Consider the following 17,780-nt stretch of genomic DNA (forward strand, 5'->3'; position numbering starts at 1 on the left):
CTTGAATTCATAATAAAACCAGCACCTTGCCTATCTTCGCTCTATTAGACCTGGATGACCCAAACAATCCATCCAACGTGGAACCGTCAGAGGACAAACGCAAATGGACTCACCTTGAGCGACACCGGTTGTTACACCTTACTCCTAGGGGCCCGGTATATCACGCTGCAGTTCGTTTGCCGATTCAGAGATGAAGAGTGGCACCGCCCGCCACCATCGCAGAGCACATGAGCGATGGTGGAAAATAATTAAGCAAGACACCAAAAGGCGACAAGCGCGAACACAGACTTTATGGCCCAGTTAAGAAAAGGTCGTAAAATTGCCGCGCTCTGGCAAAGCCGAACAACCGGGGGATGAGCAGCAAATGGTAATTAAATTATTTATGGCCATTTCTTTCTCACACTGACAGGATTACGGAGTGCTGCCAACGATGAGGACAATTGCTTGACTGTTTGTTGGTCTTAAGCTGGTTGCACTGCCACGGCCACCATGATTCCGTGAGCAGCTAAGGTGTTTGCGGGAAAGGTTGCAACGCTCGTTTGTACAGAAATGAAGTAGTCATCTTTCTAAAATATGTCCATAAATGTTTCGGTGTGGTGGCATGAGTCGTCCTCTAGTTCGGACATTAAATGTTATCGCAGCGCTGGCCGGTTCGCAACGAGCAGCGTCAAAACTACCTCCGAAACAAGCTTCTGAACCGTGAGAATCTTCGCCAACAGGTAATGTGTTCTGGGAAAAGTAATTTTATTAAAAATTTGAATGTTAGTTTCCACGACCTTAGTTGCGTGCCCTTATTAGGCCGTATGTTGCCTGTCGGGTTGATTCTGCGACAGCTTCTTTCGTACGAGGTGGCCTCTAGCTAGACTCTGAAATGAAATCATCATAAGGGCCTGTCGGAATAGTTGTGTAGGGTCGAGGAATTTTTCCCCCGAACCTACCTGCATCTTGATGGCGGCTTTCTCCTTTTGGATCTTCTGACGAGTCAGATGACCCCGAGCCAGTGATTGTGCCAAGGTAGCAGACTTTTCAAGGTTATCCGTTGAACTGACCCCCGCTGGTGGGTCTTCGACTACTTGCTGCTCGAACCCTCCTACGTTTGACTCCTGAAGCTTCTCTCGAGTTTTCCGCCCACGGAATGCAGATTGAATCCTAATGGCTGCTTTATTCATTTGAGTTTGGTCGCAATGTTCTGACTCTGCGTCTTCTCTCAAAACCATATCAACAATTCGCATTACCTCTTCCCGTGCAGAAAACTTCGGTTCAATTACGTCATCGATTATTTGATTCAAAACTCCAGTTGCAATTTGCTTGTCCTGATGCTTCCTGTACGCTTCCTGAATGATAGCTGCTTTTCGGTCCAATTCTTGCCGCCTTCTAGTATAGTATCCTCGATATGCTGCTTGTATTCTGACCGCAGCCCGTTCCATCTCTTCTTTCGTCGCTCCACTTTCCGCATAGATTTCCAAAGTATGCTTCGCTGCATCCTGCCAATCGCTCGTAACTGCCGGTCCATGATATTCCTTGTAAACGTTTCTCAAGAAATACGTCTTATATGCCCTTTCAATTATCTTCCCAGCGCGCAAAGCTTCACTCTCCGTAAATCCACATTCATCCACTAATCGTTTCAGAACTTCAGCCTCCCGAAAAGCATCCCGCAAATTTTCGTCCGACATCCGCACACGGAAATGCTTTTGGAAAGCATCCCGGATCATCTGCACCGCTCGTTCCGCCTTTGCCTCGTCCATGCCAATCTCGTCCAACATGGTGATTATGTCCAAGCTGGTGTCCAGTACCGTGTCCACCACCTTGTTCGCCACCACCTGATTCTCTCTACGGATCAGCTTTGCTTCCATGTAATCGGCGATAAAATTGAGTACATTTTTTGGTTGAGCGCGCAGCACCTCGCGACTGATTTCCAACATAAGTTCCTTCAGCTCTTCCGGAACGGGGATAACCTTTCCCGGAGTACACTGACGGTGCAGGAGGTAGTTCATGACGTGGTGTGAGCGGAGCTGGAATGTAACTTGACAGTGGGCCGTGAGATGGTTCCTTTGATTGCGATTATTAATTATTGCGCACGTGGTTCGATTCTGGTGGATTTTGAATGTAATGTAGTTTTGCTCCTTATGAATACAATTTTTAATAAAAGACTAATTATTAATAACGTCTAAAGCATCAAATCATAAATTAACTTTTAAAATATAACCGTTCGATTTTGGCAACACTAAATATTCGGGATTGTTACCATAAGCGTACGAATACTGTATTATTATTGCATCTTATTAATTTAAACTCGATTGAACATTTTTTGTGGTTCATTTACCAGGAAAATGAACCAACGAAAAGCTTCTTCAACACTACAAAAAATCATTGCTCAAACCTAATGGATATGTGACACCTTACATGTGGCGTTGCATTATTTCATTAAATGAATGACTCTTTTATTCTAGCTATCCCCTACTCCCGTGCAGAGCTTGGCGACATAACAATTTAATAAAGTGTGCGACACATTTGTTTATGACTTGACACATGTTTTCCTGGGCCAAAGGAAAAAAAAGAAGTCAACACTCCTACTCCATTCAAATAACCCAATCGAAGTGCAACATGTTTTAGGCCTTTTAGAGAAGGTGCTTTGTCCTCCGTCATGGCATTCTGTTGATCTTGTAACAAATTCATTCTCAATTTACCTCGTTTTCACCGAAAAATTTATTGACAGGCAGCAAAGTGCGCCCTTTTCTCTTCGTCCCGGTTCAAATTGCATCGGTGACTGTCAGACAATGTGAAAGGGTGCCTTTCCAGCGTGGAATAAAGGGGGAAATTATTTCTTTTTTCCTTATTCCAATAAATTGCAGCTAAACAATCCCGGCTGACAACAATAAAAAACCGATTTTGTAACCTCAAATGTAACATTAATTAACACTTTCCGCCGTGGCCGTGTTTTGTTTACTTTCTTGACAAGATGCCAACAACTGTGCTGACAAGTCCCCTTTTTATAATTGTTTAAAATTGAGTGGAAAGTTAGAAAAGCGAGCTCGAAATGAATGGTTTTTAAAGGATTCTATTTCATAGCCTTTCGTCAACGCCAATGATGCAATTACAGTAGGTAATTCAATATAATATAAGAGCTATTGAGGTAATATGTACCCCAGCAAGAGGCAAATTGACTCTTGGTCGCTGGCTTTGCTAAAATGTTGCTGCAGAATGCTCGACAATGTTGGAGTTCAGGGTTTTAACGGATCTTCATGCAGCTTCTTGAGGACCGCCATTAGCCAGATTTGTAAAGCAAACTATGCTGTGAAATTGGTTTAGAAGTCCGGTCCGTCCAACGATCAGGTATTGACTCATAATTAGCACATTATCAGATTATTAATTTGATTGATATTTTCATCAAATATTTCAATAGAGATGGTAAAATTTACTCAAATGAATACACAATTAATTGAACCTCTCATGAGGATAGCAAGTTCATGATTAAAAAAAAGCTCTCGTATATATTTCTTAAAAAAACTAAATTTTAGATGACAATTTATTGAACCATCTGTAAATTTTATGACTTAAGATTACTTCTGATTGAAAACAGTTTTTTTTCTTGAATTCTAAGATTGAAAGATATGATACAACAACAATACTTACAAATGCACTGATGGCGCATGGATAGGACCCAATTTGTACGTTGTGTGTAAATTAATTGACACGAGTATTATTATTTGACTGTCATGCACATTAAAACATTGTCAAAGGTCTGCACTCTAACTTGGAAGTACTTTCTTGATCATAAGTTTGGGTTCACCCTTTAAAAAACATGTAAATGTTTTTTTGCTCATAGGGTAGTGCGCTACTTCGTCGTAATTGCCCATTTCCGTTCTATCGATCGGAAAAGATCAATAATATCAATGATTTCACCATGTAAAAATCAACAATAGGTTTGTTCCGATGCGTTAGTTCATTAGCTACAACATAAATCCTATTCTAGCGCATTGTATCAATATTTAGGTTAATTTTTCTCAAGCGTTCCTAGCGAATCCCCTTTTTCTACGTTTATCCGTAGGATGGCGTTTTAATGCGCTACCCAGGTAACAATTTAATGCTTAACAAGTTGTGTTCAATCGATTTTAATTCAGCCTTAGTTTGAATAATTGTTGTACATATTACCACGGTGATTTTAATCAGCTTAACAGTTGTATAAATTATAAGTATAAAAGGCATTAAACAACAGTCTTTTCCAACCCTTGTTTAGCCTTCTAGTTTTATTTAGATAAAAAAATAATGGAGACCGCTTCATATCTTATACATTTTATGGGACTGCAACAAGGTGCTGACTAACTAATTGGATTTATATATTTATATTGTTACTATAAGTCTAAAAATTACCTTTGCATTTCGGGATTCAAACTGGCAGTCGCTGATTCACAGGCATTAATCATACCTACGTAACCACTTAAGCATATGTGTGGCAAAAGGTATGATAATTAACTTGAAACGCGTCAAATTTAAGTTGAATAATAGCAACCGGAAGAGTATTACGGTATTACACAGCAATGCATAATTGTAAACAACAACTGGTGACAGTAAAACATTCTTCTCATTTTCAAGTGTAATCAACACAATGAAGACACAAGTGCGTTTCGATCATGTGGAAGCTGTTTTAGTGCCATAATACAAATGTTAAAGCTTCCGACTTCGTCACAGCCCACTTATACCTGGAGCTATTCCTAAAAAGCTCCTCCTGCTGCTGCCGCTGCTTGGGATTAGAAAGGTAGGCAGTGAATTTAGAAGAACTAAAATGCCGGCAATGCAACGAGTGACACTGACTACATTTAACAAATCAGGCTATCAACATATTTGTAGTGCATTGCTGATTTGTGGTGTAGTGTTAAACTAAAATAAGGCTTGTTCAATCTTTAGATCAGCTAACTTATTGAGGTTGAATTATGGAGATACAATTAGCTTCACGCACTACTAATCAACTATATATTCAGCCTGCTGTTAATCAGCTTTGTTCACCTTAAATCAACCAATAATCAGCTTCAGTTCTTACTGTTCAGCTTAAATTGTTACTTGGGTAGGACGGAATTGAAACTCGTCGAATTTAGAATCAAGAAGTAGAATTAGATTTTAAACAATATCTCAAACCCGCTTAAAAAAGAGAGGTAAATCGCGGGTTGTGCTTAGGGGCTGTTCATTAACTACGTAGACAGTTTTTTTTTGAATTCTTGACCCCCCCCTGCGGAGACAATTTTCCATAAATTTTTTTTTAAATTTGTATGGACCGTGCATAATTGCCAACCCCCCCCCCACCCTAAACTATCTACGTAGTTTATGAACAGACCCTTAGTAGGACGGAAATTAGATCAAAAATCCTATCTCTGCCATTTTACGACTGATTTTCATTGAGCTATTGATTGAAATTTAATTGGTCGGTAACTGTTTCAATATATTTTACAGTTTCTGTACACTAAAACTTTTCTTAAAGTTACAACATTTTCTAAAATTCACTCTGAATATTCATAACGTATATTCTCAGAATAGGGTCAGCCAAATTTTGAAATGAAAGTGGTAGTAGAACCCTTATTCTATACCCATCGAGATTGTGAAAGTTTGTTTTTTTTTCCTTGATTTGTTTTCCGTTGATCTTGTTTTCCGTGCTGAGCACCAATGCTACCGACGCCAGGGAGGATTGAACCCAGGCCTGCTGGGGTGAGAGGTAATCACGCTTACCATTACACCACCGGTGCTGCTGAAAGTTTGGTTTAAACTTTTAGAATATGCTTTAAATCAATAAAATAGTTATTCTAGTCATCGATCAAAAGTTTGGGGTCACCCCACGTTAAGGTTTGTCGCTAATGTAAGTTTAATTGAAGTTTTAGTATATTACATAAATGGGAAAACATATAGAGCCCTCTTTTGTCCATTATTGGGTAACAGTTACTCATTGAATGGTAAAAAATTATATTCCACCCACTTTCCCCAAAATGACTGAAATTGTAGTCATTAATGGGTACTTTCATGTTACAGTGTGAGATAAATTTGTGCTCAAGATAAATATGAGCCAAAATCAAGAGATTGGCAAGGTTTTTAAATAGATAGGGGTGGTAATGGGTTCAGCCATACTAACTCCATTACAGTGAGAGCTCAATTTTTACAACACGACACTTACCGGAAAAAAAAGTATCTCGCTAATTTTTTTCTCTCTAAAACACTTCAATGAGCTGTACTTTTTCCGGTTGTATGAAATTTTCTGAAATCTTGGCTGCTGGTTGATCAAGTATCCAAGACTTTGAATACAATTGAACACAATTTTAGCTCATTTGGTTTAAGAAATTGCAGTATCATAAAGTGTATACCAAAAAGAGGGGTTTTACTAAAATTACTCAAACTTCATACGGTCTGTGCAAAATTATATCGATTATTCTTGGATACTTGGCCCACAAGTAGTCAAGATTTCAGAAAACTCCATGTATATCCGGAAAAGTTACAACTCTGTTAAATTTTTTGGAGAGGGAAATAAATTGCGAGGTTGTATCCTAACAAGAGAGAAATACTTAAATTATAACATAATTATATTAATTTCTGTTATTATTAACACATGTTGATATGATTTTGTTTCAGGATCTCATTTCAGTGTTGTGGTTGCACTTTATTTTATACACTTTGTTTCCAGCGGAGGCATTCATGTCTGCTTCAGTGGTTTAAGTGTAATAGTGTGTGGGTGTAAGTGATAGTGTTTATTATACAAATAAAATTCCACTCAGCTTTTATCTCCATTGCTCGTTGCTTCTTCTTCTGGTTCATCGACTGCTTGCTAATTGGATTTAATCTCTTGTTTTTGATTCTTCTTCTCTGCCAATTTCACCTGTACTTATTTTATCTTTTCATAATCTTCTTTCTTCATCACCTTCGTTTTCTCCGTAGCATTCGTCCGTTTCTTACTATCTGCCATGTTTTGGTTTGCTCCGCTGTATCCAATTGCGGTTCCTCTTCACTTCGTTTGCATTCTCATCATCATCTTCTCGTATTCTCTTGTACTGCATCTTCCGTGGTTTGCTTGATTTTCTTCAATTTTTTCTCTCTTCTTTACACTTTCTTCGAAAGTTTCTTGCAGCACCCTTTTCTTCGCTTTATCTCAATCCGTGTCTTCTTTGCCTTGATTTCCACTCTTTCTTCTTTCCTTCTCCGATACTTCTTCAGCTTCACCTTATTCATCCAATTCTTCGCCTCTTTTTCGCTTTGTTCATTCATTTCCGCACAATTTCATTTTACATTGTTTTGCTTCTGCTCCGTCTTCTTCTTTGTTCTCTCCGTCATCTGCTCAGTTTCTGAATTTTATATTATAATAATAATAATTAGGCCTGAGTGCCGATCAAAATTTTGTCGGCGGTGGCGTCACGCCGTTTGCATTCGGTGGTGCGGCGGCATGGACGGGCGTGGACCGGTGTCAAAAACCCTACTATTTATATGCAGCACCTTACTCAACAAGCAGCATAAAATACGGAATGGCGAGAAGATTGCTCAATTTTCCCTCGAACATTCTTTATTTTCTTTATCTTTTCTTCTTGAAAAAAAAATCCAATTTCTATGAAGGTCTATCAACTTATTTCAAGTTTCATAATTATTATTTTTACACGTTTATTTTAATTTAAACATCTATGACCTTTTACAAAGTGAGCTTATGAAATTTGAAACAATGATCCCAAAACTTCCAGTAAGTTTTTAAGTCAAACCCTAAAGTTTAAAAAACAGTTTGCTGAATGTCTTTAATACTTTCTAAGCTATTATGAAATTTCCTATACTTCTTCAAATTTGGAAGATCTTCTAAGAAGTTTCTTGAACTTGTGAAGTTTTGCGAAGTTTTTTGAAGTATTACGTATGTAATTTTCTTGACAATGTTCTTAAATAGAATTTCTATTAACTTCACTCCTGCAAGGTTATCTGAACTTTTTAGAATTTCGTTGATTTTCAACAAAGTTTTAATTAATGAAGATTTGCCAATTAAACAAAATTTCCTTAGCTACAACAAAACTTTTATGAGGATCCCATTTCATAGACTTCATAGACCTTCAAGAAGCATCGTAGAACTTATGAAAAGTTCGTAGGCATTCAGTTCTGAAAATATTCTAGAAGTGCAGCAATTCAGAAAATTCAGCTTAGTTTATAAAAACCCAGCAAACTTTGTAGAAGTTTATTAAGCTTCAAAGAACTTCAGTGAAACTCAGTTGAACATGATACTTCAGATAATTTTGTAGAAGTTCTGAAAAATTTGAACAAGTTCATCACATGTTTTGAAAAATGAGTGAACTTTAAAAAAAATTTAAGGATTCCTATTTTTTCCATGATTTGTTTTTTTGCCTATCTTGTTTTCCGTACTGATTACCAACGCGAGGGATGCAGCTCTCACACCTGGACCACAGACAAACAGACATGATTGTTAGAAGGAAATTCTTCAAAAATATCGTCAGGCGTATTTTGAATGCACGCTAGCACCCACTGTTTGTGCAACGTCATCTACATGTACAACTACCCTACCCACTGTAGCTACTATACAAACGAATACAAATAAACAATATATCAGTATTTCGTATGCCTCCGCTATGGCAGGACGGCAAAGCACATCGGTGTGTTTTATTTCATTTATTCGTCTCCGTAACAAGCATTTATTTACAACCGGAGCATCCCTCGTTCATGCATTTTTTACTAGTTGCTTTTCCCTCGTTCAGTCAACACACGAACTGTATTGAATAAAAACAAAACAGATGAAAGTCATTGATGTCGATTTGACTGAATTTTGCAGAAATACGGATCCGTAGGAGATATTCACAGAAGGTCAGACTTTTATTAGGGATTTGTTTTGTTTGTTTAGTGCGATTTTTATTTTGCTGAAAACAAGTTTTCAAACGTGGTAATGCATCACTAATGACTGAAATTTCGACCACCGGTCATCACTTTAATGTGTACACAGCAAACAATATGTATCAATCAATGATATTCACGGTGATGTATTGAACATCAATAACTGGTAAACGTTGACAGAATATTACAGTAATCAAAACGATTTGTTCTTCAATTCTGTGTACATCGCACAGCACATGACAAATGCCAAAACCTTATTTGCGATGAACGTGATTCTGAGATGTATGCCTGTTTGTCTGAGCCAGAACCCCACCTATCGACTCATCAACTCATGGCTTTACTTTCCCTCTGAAGGAAGGCGTGATTAGAGATTTTATGCCTCAGAAAATCCCGGTGGCACCGACGAGAAGCAAACACGTTTATCACTACACCACCGGTTCCGCTACATTTAACGAATTTTGTAGAAAATCAAGGAACTATGCTGAAGTTCAGTGATTTTTCTATTTCTCATTAGAGTTGTTCAGAGGATATCTTTGAAATTCAGGAAGTTGATGCTAAATTTGGAGAATTTCTTAGAAAATAAATTCAGAGAAAATCGAAAAAAATTGGGAATGCTTTGTAGAAATGCGAGAAAACTGTTTACAACTGGAAACCTTATAAAAAGGGAATCTTCGTTGAAATTAAAGGGAATTTTGTTTATTTTTATGAAACTTCGTAAAAGTTTATTTAGCTCCAGTGTCATGCACAATTTAATGGTCTTAAAATATCATATGGAAATTTTGTAAAACTTCTGGAATTTTTGAAGAACCTTAGGGCAATTTGAAGAAATTCAGCTAACTTTTCAAGAATTATGAGAACTACATAGAATTTAAGCGAACTACGTAGATATTCCAGGAGCTTCGTAAAACTTCATAGAAATACTGATTTAAAATTTTAGAAGATCAACAAACTTTGTAGAAGTTCAAGAGTAAAAGCAACTATTGTGGAAGCTTAGTATGCTCTTCAGAACTGCAAGCTTTGCTTTGAGAACTTACTGGACGTTTTGGGAACTTTGTTTCGCTCAGATCTTCAGATCTCAGAAAAATCGTAAAAAAGGTTCAAGGTCATTCCTGAAGTTTGGAGGTCATGGGTGATCTAATATCTTGATAGCATAGAGAGAACTTAGAAAATATAAGGAACTTAAAAGTTATGGAAGCTTGTAGAATATGAGAAAACATAAAGGAAATAAAGCTAAGGAAACTTTCTAGACAGTCAAGGATCATTGGAGCAATTTTACGTCCCTCAGGATATATAGGACTGTTCACTTTAAGTCACATGTTTTTGTTTGTCTACTTAGATGCCTTATCGCTTGTCATTTTGTCTTTTGGAGATATTTTTGATTCCTTGATCCTGAGCGGTGGCAGCAACTTCACCGTTGAATTCCAAAGACGATGGGACTCCCTGCGTTGCTCGTTCACGTAGTTCCAAACGGATTTCGGGTGTAACTTAAGTTTGCGCTGGATGCCTCGTTGGAGCCGTGAAAAGCATTCACGGCTGACACATTGGTACATGAGATTTAGCTTCACATAATGAAGGTTCAGAGGAAGCGTGAGATACTTCGTAAATCTCGCGAAACATTTGAAAAGGGTCTATCCTCGTTGATCGATTCTCTTCCTCGACTTTCTCTGTGGGTTACCACGGCAACATAAACGAATTTCTCGCTAAGCTCGCAGCACAGTTCGACAAAAGATGATGTTAGCTTGCGCCTGAAACAACACACTGAATGGGATAATCATTTGCAGTCGGGTTATTTGCGAAAGAGAAAATAGATGAAGAGAATCGATCAACAATGATAGGCCCTTATTCTCGTGTTGCGCGAGAAATCTTCTCAATGCCGCTCGCTTGATTGACTTCAACCTACGTAGCTCTCTCGTCTGCCAGGGAGGGTGAGAAACTTTGTGGTGATTTATTTCGGGAAGCGTCTGTCAATGACATATCAAATAAGTAAAATTGACAGATTCTCTTCGTCGACTTTCTCTTTGCATCCTCATGGCCATATTAAGACATTCCCAGCTATTTCCAGCACACAGATCGATGAAAGAAGCTATTATCTAGCTTTTAATATGACAAACACGCCAAGAAACGGTTCTGTATCTAAATTATTAACGAAAGGGAAAATCGGTTAAGAGAATCGATCAATGTTACTTGGAACGTAATTCATTGTTCAGCTTGATATGCCAGGACATGTCCAAAGGTTTGCACTGAAGCCTCAACGTCATTCTCTGACCCATGCCAGACAATACATCTATGATGCTACGGTGGTCAGGTTTACAGAAGTCATAACATACCGCAGCAGGATAACCACGAAGCAGAGGTCCAAACTGCGATTGTTTTCGTTAACTACATAGCGAATTTGAGAAACCGTTGCTGTACTATGGAGCGTGAAATGTAGAGCTATCAGGATCTGTATATAGAAATCCGCTATTAGATGGACTCCACGAAATGCCTGGCAGAAGTCACTCAAAATGAATATCTCATCAACTGGATTGGCACTTTCGATCAGTGCTGTTAATTTTCATATCATTCGATTGAAGATGAACCAATCAATCAATCAATTTTGTGAAAACGAATTCTCACATGCCCATCATTAGAACCTCATCGTCACTGTCAATTGATTTACGACAGTGGAGTATGGAAGAAACCCAAAAAAATGGTCTCGAACAGACAAGTCGACCCGATGTTGGATCAATGTAAGGCAAATTTCGCCGGTATGTCGACCAGAGCTCCGTTTATGTGTAGGTTACACTCAATTGAATGATATTAGGCGTTTCTCAAATGAGAATGATCCATGCCTTCGTCAAATGACTAAGCAACTGATATCACTCATCCGAAGGAGGTCCTCTCTGATAGCGGATAGCTGCTTTTCTTATTTTCATCAAAAATGTACAATTGATTTTGAGAATTTACAGCCCTGCTTTCGATAACTGCAAAAGCTGACCGACAGTGAGCTGTGACAGTGAACATACTTCACATTGTTCCATGAATCGTTCTCGATGGCACTTGCCTCCAACCCTCTACGGACAGCTAAAATGACACCTCCACCAGTAGATTTACGGCTGTTGTTAGGATTTCGATAGCAACGAAAGATCTCGTTGTCAGGTTCGAAGACTTTACTGGAAAGCGTTCGAGAATCGAGCCACGTTTCGCACAGGACAATTACATTATAGCAACGATCCGATACAGCTAGACGGTACTCTTCAACATCAAAATTCATTCCACAGGCGTTTTGGTAGAAGATCACGACGTCCTGCTTAAGGCAAGGAATCTAACGATTGTTCTCCCTGGAACTCACAGATACGATAACTGACCAACCAGGTCCGGAACGACTATGACGAACGAAGCCTGCTGATGGCAGGACTGAGACGGGGGGCAATACAGTTGGATATATACAAGCAATTTTATAGATTCGGTATCTGATCCTCCCACCTCCATTTTATAAGAATCTTTTCTCTGACGCACTACAAGCCAGATATTTAAGTTTCACCACCAGATAACGTCAACGCAATATTGAATGAAACATTTTTTGGCAGATTTTCTTATCAGTATACATCCTTAAAAAACTCCTCCCACCCACGGCTCCTGGATCACCCGCCAAACCACTGAGGGGACTCGCACAAGTGCTAAAACTTGCTCTAAGCAAACGAAGCATAAATCATTTCCCATCGCCATCGCCGCCGGCAGCTACATCGTGCGACAGCCATACAACATCTGACTTACTTACTATCGACGAATCTCCTTGATAGGCCTCGTATATGGCGGGCGGGTGGTCGGTCGACTCAGTTGAAAGAAAAAAAAAGTTCCCAAGGGACTCTTCAACGTCGTCATCGCATCGTTGTTCCAAATTTCCTCAGCCTCAAGAGAAGACAAAGCGACAAGTGCGCCAATGTTGTGTGACTGACAATCATCGCACTTCTTTCGTCCTCCGTCGGGTGTCAATTGGCGTGGAAGCCGATAAGTAGATCAAGATTTATTGGCTTTCTGTGGGGGGTGTCGCCGACGTTTTCCATGTCACTGGGAGTGGGAAGTTTGGAATTCAGCTGAAGATTTGCCTTCAAGCTGAAGAGGAATGCGGCTGGCGGTGGTTGTGTTCTTTTCGTAGGTGATTTGAAATTTAAATCGACATGCAAATTGATACCCGCAAATGTCGTATGTCTTCCGGAGAAGAATTTTCTTTTTGCATTCTAAAAAAAAAAACATGTCAAAGACATTCCGAATGATCTTTGAACACATTATACTCTTAATCTGTGAAAAAAGCTAGTCAGAAATCTACTGCATCTCACTACAAAGTATTCAAAGGGAAAACTTGTGAATGAAGCTCCCAAACTGAACGAAGCAAAAACTCCAAGAATACCACACCTGAAGAAGCTTCACTATCTCCGACACTGATTTGCTACCTTTGCCACCGGGGTATCGTTCCCGTAATGGCACCAATCGGCAACGACCGCCCCCAAAGTTCATTCAATATAGACCACCGCATCTCGATATCTCGGCTCGACTTCCTTTTTGCATATTGCCAACGCCATCTCGACATAAGTGGATGCATGCAGATTGAGAAAAAAAAATCACCATCCTCGCTCTCGGATCCACTTCTTTCCGAGTGAGTTTGTCCGTGCGATCGTTTCGCTATAATTTAATTGAATTAAATTATCGTACTTCTTCGTCTTGCTTTCCACTCGAAGGTTTTTTTTTCCCTTCAGTCCTGTTGGTTCATTCATGTCTTGTTTTCAATCTTGAGTAATTGTTGCAAAAATATGTTTATCGACGTTGCACCTTTGCATTCTTCACCGTTCCTGCCTCTCGCCAACCGGAATCGTGTTGATACTGGGTGGAAAGCATCCCTGTCCCTCTATGACTCGTGATGCAAACAGGTCTTCGCGAATCGATAGGGAGAGTTGGGTACGGTTGATTTTCGGCTTCAAATTCGGAACTTCTGTATCTGGGAAAGTAAGTGGAGAAAGTTGGAAGTATTACATATCTTGGCAGCCCGAATACGTCAGCGAATTTATGAAATAATTGGGGATTAAACCAGAGCGAACAAAATGCAAAAACTGCAGGCAACGTATAGTTTGAGCTTGGTGGGTTCATAATTGGATCTCGAATGTTGATACTGTCAAAATGCAGAACTAGCATTAAAAAATTGAAATTGTCACTTCTGAATTAAAAGCTAGATTTTAACTTTGTTATCTATCTAAGAACGATTGCGCAATAATATCGTGAACCAATGATACACGCGCGCCGGAGGCGAACCAGCCTCAGGCTGAAAGCCTCCCTAATAATGAAAACTTAACTTCTGATATACGAGTTCATGCACGGTATCAGAAAACATAAATCTTCTCCTTCTTCGACAGTTGAGTAGATGGTAAAGGTACCCACTAACCATGATTGTTCGACGCTCTGGCTTCCCAGTGGCAGCAAAATAGACGCTTTTTGTATTTATATATCATGTTAAAGGGGTAGAGGCTCTGGGAGGAGATGATTTTTTAAATATTTCAATGACAATCAAAAACTGTGTTGAAAAGTCCAGTTCATACCCATTTTATTTTTTGCACTAATGGGTTTTTTTTTGTAACAAGGTGTGTTATAAATATGATATAATCCCAACAACCGTTGTAAAGTAAGAAAATGTGTAACAGTATAAAACCAAATAATCCTAAAATTCACCCGGTCATTGCGATTAAACGGCGGTGTAGCGGTAAGCGTTACTGCGTTCTCACCCCAGTGATTCTGGGTTCAATTCCAGTTGACGTCATTGGGATTTTTCTGAGGTGAGAAATCTCTGGTCTCGTCTTCCTTCGAAAGGGAAGTAAAACCGTTGGTCACTGCCCATGTGTTGATGGGTGTTATCCTGGCCATTCGATTGTCGTCAAAAAAAGTAAGAGGTTTTATACAAGACACGACCGTAGAATTGACGTAGGATTACGAAAGGTAGTTTTGATGTCACAGAAAAGGTATAGTAAATATTAAATTTATTTCTTAACTTCAGAAGCAATTTGAGAGTTCTTTTTTTGAGGTGCTCTGTCGGTGTCCTGGACGATATTTCGTGGCTACAAGCTCTTACTTGAACTCTTTAGTTATCAGTCATTTGGGGTCTTGAAAAGAACCGATGGGTTGGAAGCTTGGAAGCCAGTTTAGAACAATGTAGTGGATTTTTTTCCTCGATGTTCTTGAAGATGATAGCGGTGCGGAAATGAAATATGTATTAGGAAAAGCACATCAATCACAGAAACTGAGCATACTGGACGGTACGTACGTTTATGCTTTTTGATGCAAATTTTAAGCCCCTTCTATTAAGTGAATTCGGCAAGATTTTTTTGGCATAATTCTCTTAATAGTAGGGACTTAAAATTTGCATTAAAAGGCATAAAGATAGGCATGTTCAGTGCTCGGTGTCAATATTCTTCCTCCTTCTTCGGAGAATGGATCGCTCAGTGGGCTGCAGCTCACGCTTGCGGGCAGCCTTTCTTCGTGTACTGTTGAACAATCTACAATGCCTCGTGAAGAAAGCACTGCTGCTGCTACTGCTGATGATGACCATTGGACACCACCACTCACCACACGCGGTCATTGAATAAACACCGTTCGGTGAGACCGGAGTGAATTCGATTTTGAAACCTGTGTTAGGGAAAGTACTTTTCTCAGTTAACCGGTGATTATTTTCATTATTATAGCAACAGTTGCACATGTGCAATTTTCAATTGTGCAAATTGATAAAGTGATCATTTTTAGCAGATTCATAGATGACATTACAATCGATTGGCTTGCTTAGAATTATTATCCATCCGCTATTGAAAGAGTTATAAGTGGTCAAATGCTGACCACTTTTCGTAAAGCGGTCGATTTTGGTTTTTTGAAATTGCACCCCCAATATGTTGCCGAAAGACGTAATCCTACGTCAAAACAGCGTACGTTTCAATAAATCGTAACCAAGTTCCAATAGGAATGTGAATCATTTTGATTTTTTTGTATTTGATTTGTGAACAAGCGCCGGCACTTCTATAAATAGAATGATTTAGTGAACTTGCACAAATCTAATCCTAAGATCCATATATATGGTTATCTGTACAATTCCACTAGATTTGTTCAGTAAGGGAGCAACTACAATGTGCATGGAATTTTTACAGAATATATATTGGGACCTCTCTTAGCTCAGTCGGTTAAGGTTCAATTTATTTTGATGTATTTTCGAAAAATCCAAATGCAGTTTTTTTTGCCGCATTATTTCAGATTTCAAAAAGCTCGCGTCATTCTATTATTTTTGCTATTTAAAACAAAATGACGCGAGCTTTTTGCAATCTGAAATGATGCATCGAAAAAAAAAACTGTATTTGAATTTTTCGAAAATGCGTTAAGGTGCAACTATATAGCAAGACCATGGAGGCGGCTGGGTGCGATTCCCGATATGGTCTGGGAATATTAAGGATTGTAAAATTTCTCGACTTCCCTGGACATGGAGTATGATTGTTCTTGTGTGTGTGTTTATACTGTAACTCCCACTGAGTGTCTGAAAGTGGAATTATGGATAAAATCTGCCTGCAATCATTTCTTATTAATGCAGGAAGCTCGAACCAGGGAATTGAAAAGTGACTGGTTTACCGTAGCTCCAATAGCCCATTTCAAGAACGCAAGCATCCCGAAGCTATTTTCACACACGATAAGCCCCGCTCCAATACATTACCGACGCTTATATACACTAGAGAGGGTCTAGTATAAGAGAGGAGTGGTTTGACTGGTTTTGAGCCATACGAACTGTCAAAGCCAGAACCAATCATGCCTATCTTAATCGCATTGGCAGTGTCGCTAGAAATTGCCTAGGCTAGAGTCGGTGTATAATGAGTCACGCCAAGAGAAAAACAGTTTAACTCGCATCACGGTTTTCGAAAGATTCCCTTTCTTTTCACTTGGTAACAGAGGACTTCTACATCAACTTCAAATGACTTCTAGCCATAAATAAAAATAGCGGCTGCAGTAAATCATTATATCAGTTATTTTGTCAAATTATCTTAACAAAAAATAGTAGAAATTCTCAATACTGGTCATTACTAAACGTATCCCATGACAAGTTAATGCTCACTGCGTATTTATGATCATTTCTTCGATCAAATTTTACATTTTATTGCAATACCTTTCGTACACCTTTCATAGCATCGTAATGTTTGTTTACTTTGCTCGATAGGTAGCCAGTTTGACAGTTCAATAGGTAGACTTGGCTTCACTCTTGGTGTGACTCATTATACACCGAATCTAGCCTAGGCATTGGTTTCCAAGGCAGTTTGTTTTGAATTCGCTCCTCTCTTATACTAATACTAATACTAATACTCTCTAATATAAACCATTGATAACGTACTGAAACTTTCAATTAAGCAGTAGTGCAACCGTTGATTGACGCGTATTGAGTAAGTTTTAAAATTATTGTCTTAATTTAGATAGAGGAATGAAAAGGCTAATGAACTTAACTGTGCGTTGTAAAGCGCGGAACAAACGACACCTGATACAACGAAAATAGGAGGGATTTGATAACTAGGGGAAATAGCTCTAATGTTGCCAATGGATCTAAGATTGGGCCCATCGTTAAAAATATGCTATTTATCAATTTTATCTAGAAGAACACGTAATTGGGACGGTACTAATGGATATTTTTGGTCGCTATTGAAACTGAAACCACTTCAGTACTTTTAATTAAAACTTTTTAAAACTGAAATTGAAAATGTTGAACAACAAAAACACATCATTTTTGCAACATGGCTTACTTCGATCCATAGAGTATGAATGTACTTGTCATACGCGTTACACAATAATACTAATGCAAAAATGGCACATGCTTAGAAAGCTCTCAATTAAAAACTGTGGAAGTGCTCAATGAACACAAAGTTGAGAGCCGGCATGAAGTCCCAGTG

At 38.8% G+C, this 17,780-nt stretch overlaps 1 protein-coding gene across 1 annotated transcript; it reads right to left on the reverse strand.

Annotated features, from left to right (window-relative positions):
* Positions 1 to 794: 794 nt before the first annotated feature.
* Positions 795 to 1,994, reverse strand: LOC135704849 (abnormal spindle-like microcephaly-associated protein homolog). Its single transcript, XM_065226359.1, has 2 exons — positions 939 to 1,994; positions 795 to 866 (listed from the first exon to the last, which is right to left on the reverse strand). The coding sequence occupies exons 1-2, from the start codon at positions 1,992 to 1,994 to the stop codon at positions 795 to 797; spliced, it is 1,128 nt and encodes a 375-aa protein (XP_065082431.1).
* Positions 1,995 to 17,780: the final 15,786 nt, after the last annotated feature.

The sequence above is a fragment of the Ochlerotatus camptorhynchus genome, unplaced genomic scaffold (assembly GCF_037179485.1).
Source record: "Ochlerotatus camptorhynchus isolate MF236.1 unplaced genomic scaffold, CSIRO-AGI_Acam_v1.1 ptg000249l, whole genome shotgun sequence".
Taxonomy (NCBI): Eukaryota; Metazoa; Arthropoda; class Insecta; order Diptera; family Culicidae; genus Ochlerotatus; species Ochlerotatus camptorhynchus.

Bases quoted from the DNA above. Each gene is read 5' to 3' on its own strand.
- LOC135704849 (XM_065226359.1), bottom strand. From the start codon at position 1,994: ATGAACTACCTCCTGCACCGTCAGTGTACTCCGGGAAAGGTTATCCCC. The intron at 867-938 runs GTAGGTTCGGGG...ATTTCATTTCAG, and splicing joins AAGCCGCCATCAAGATGCAG to AGTCTAGCTAGAGGCCACCT.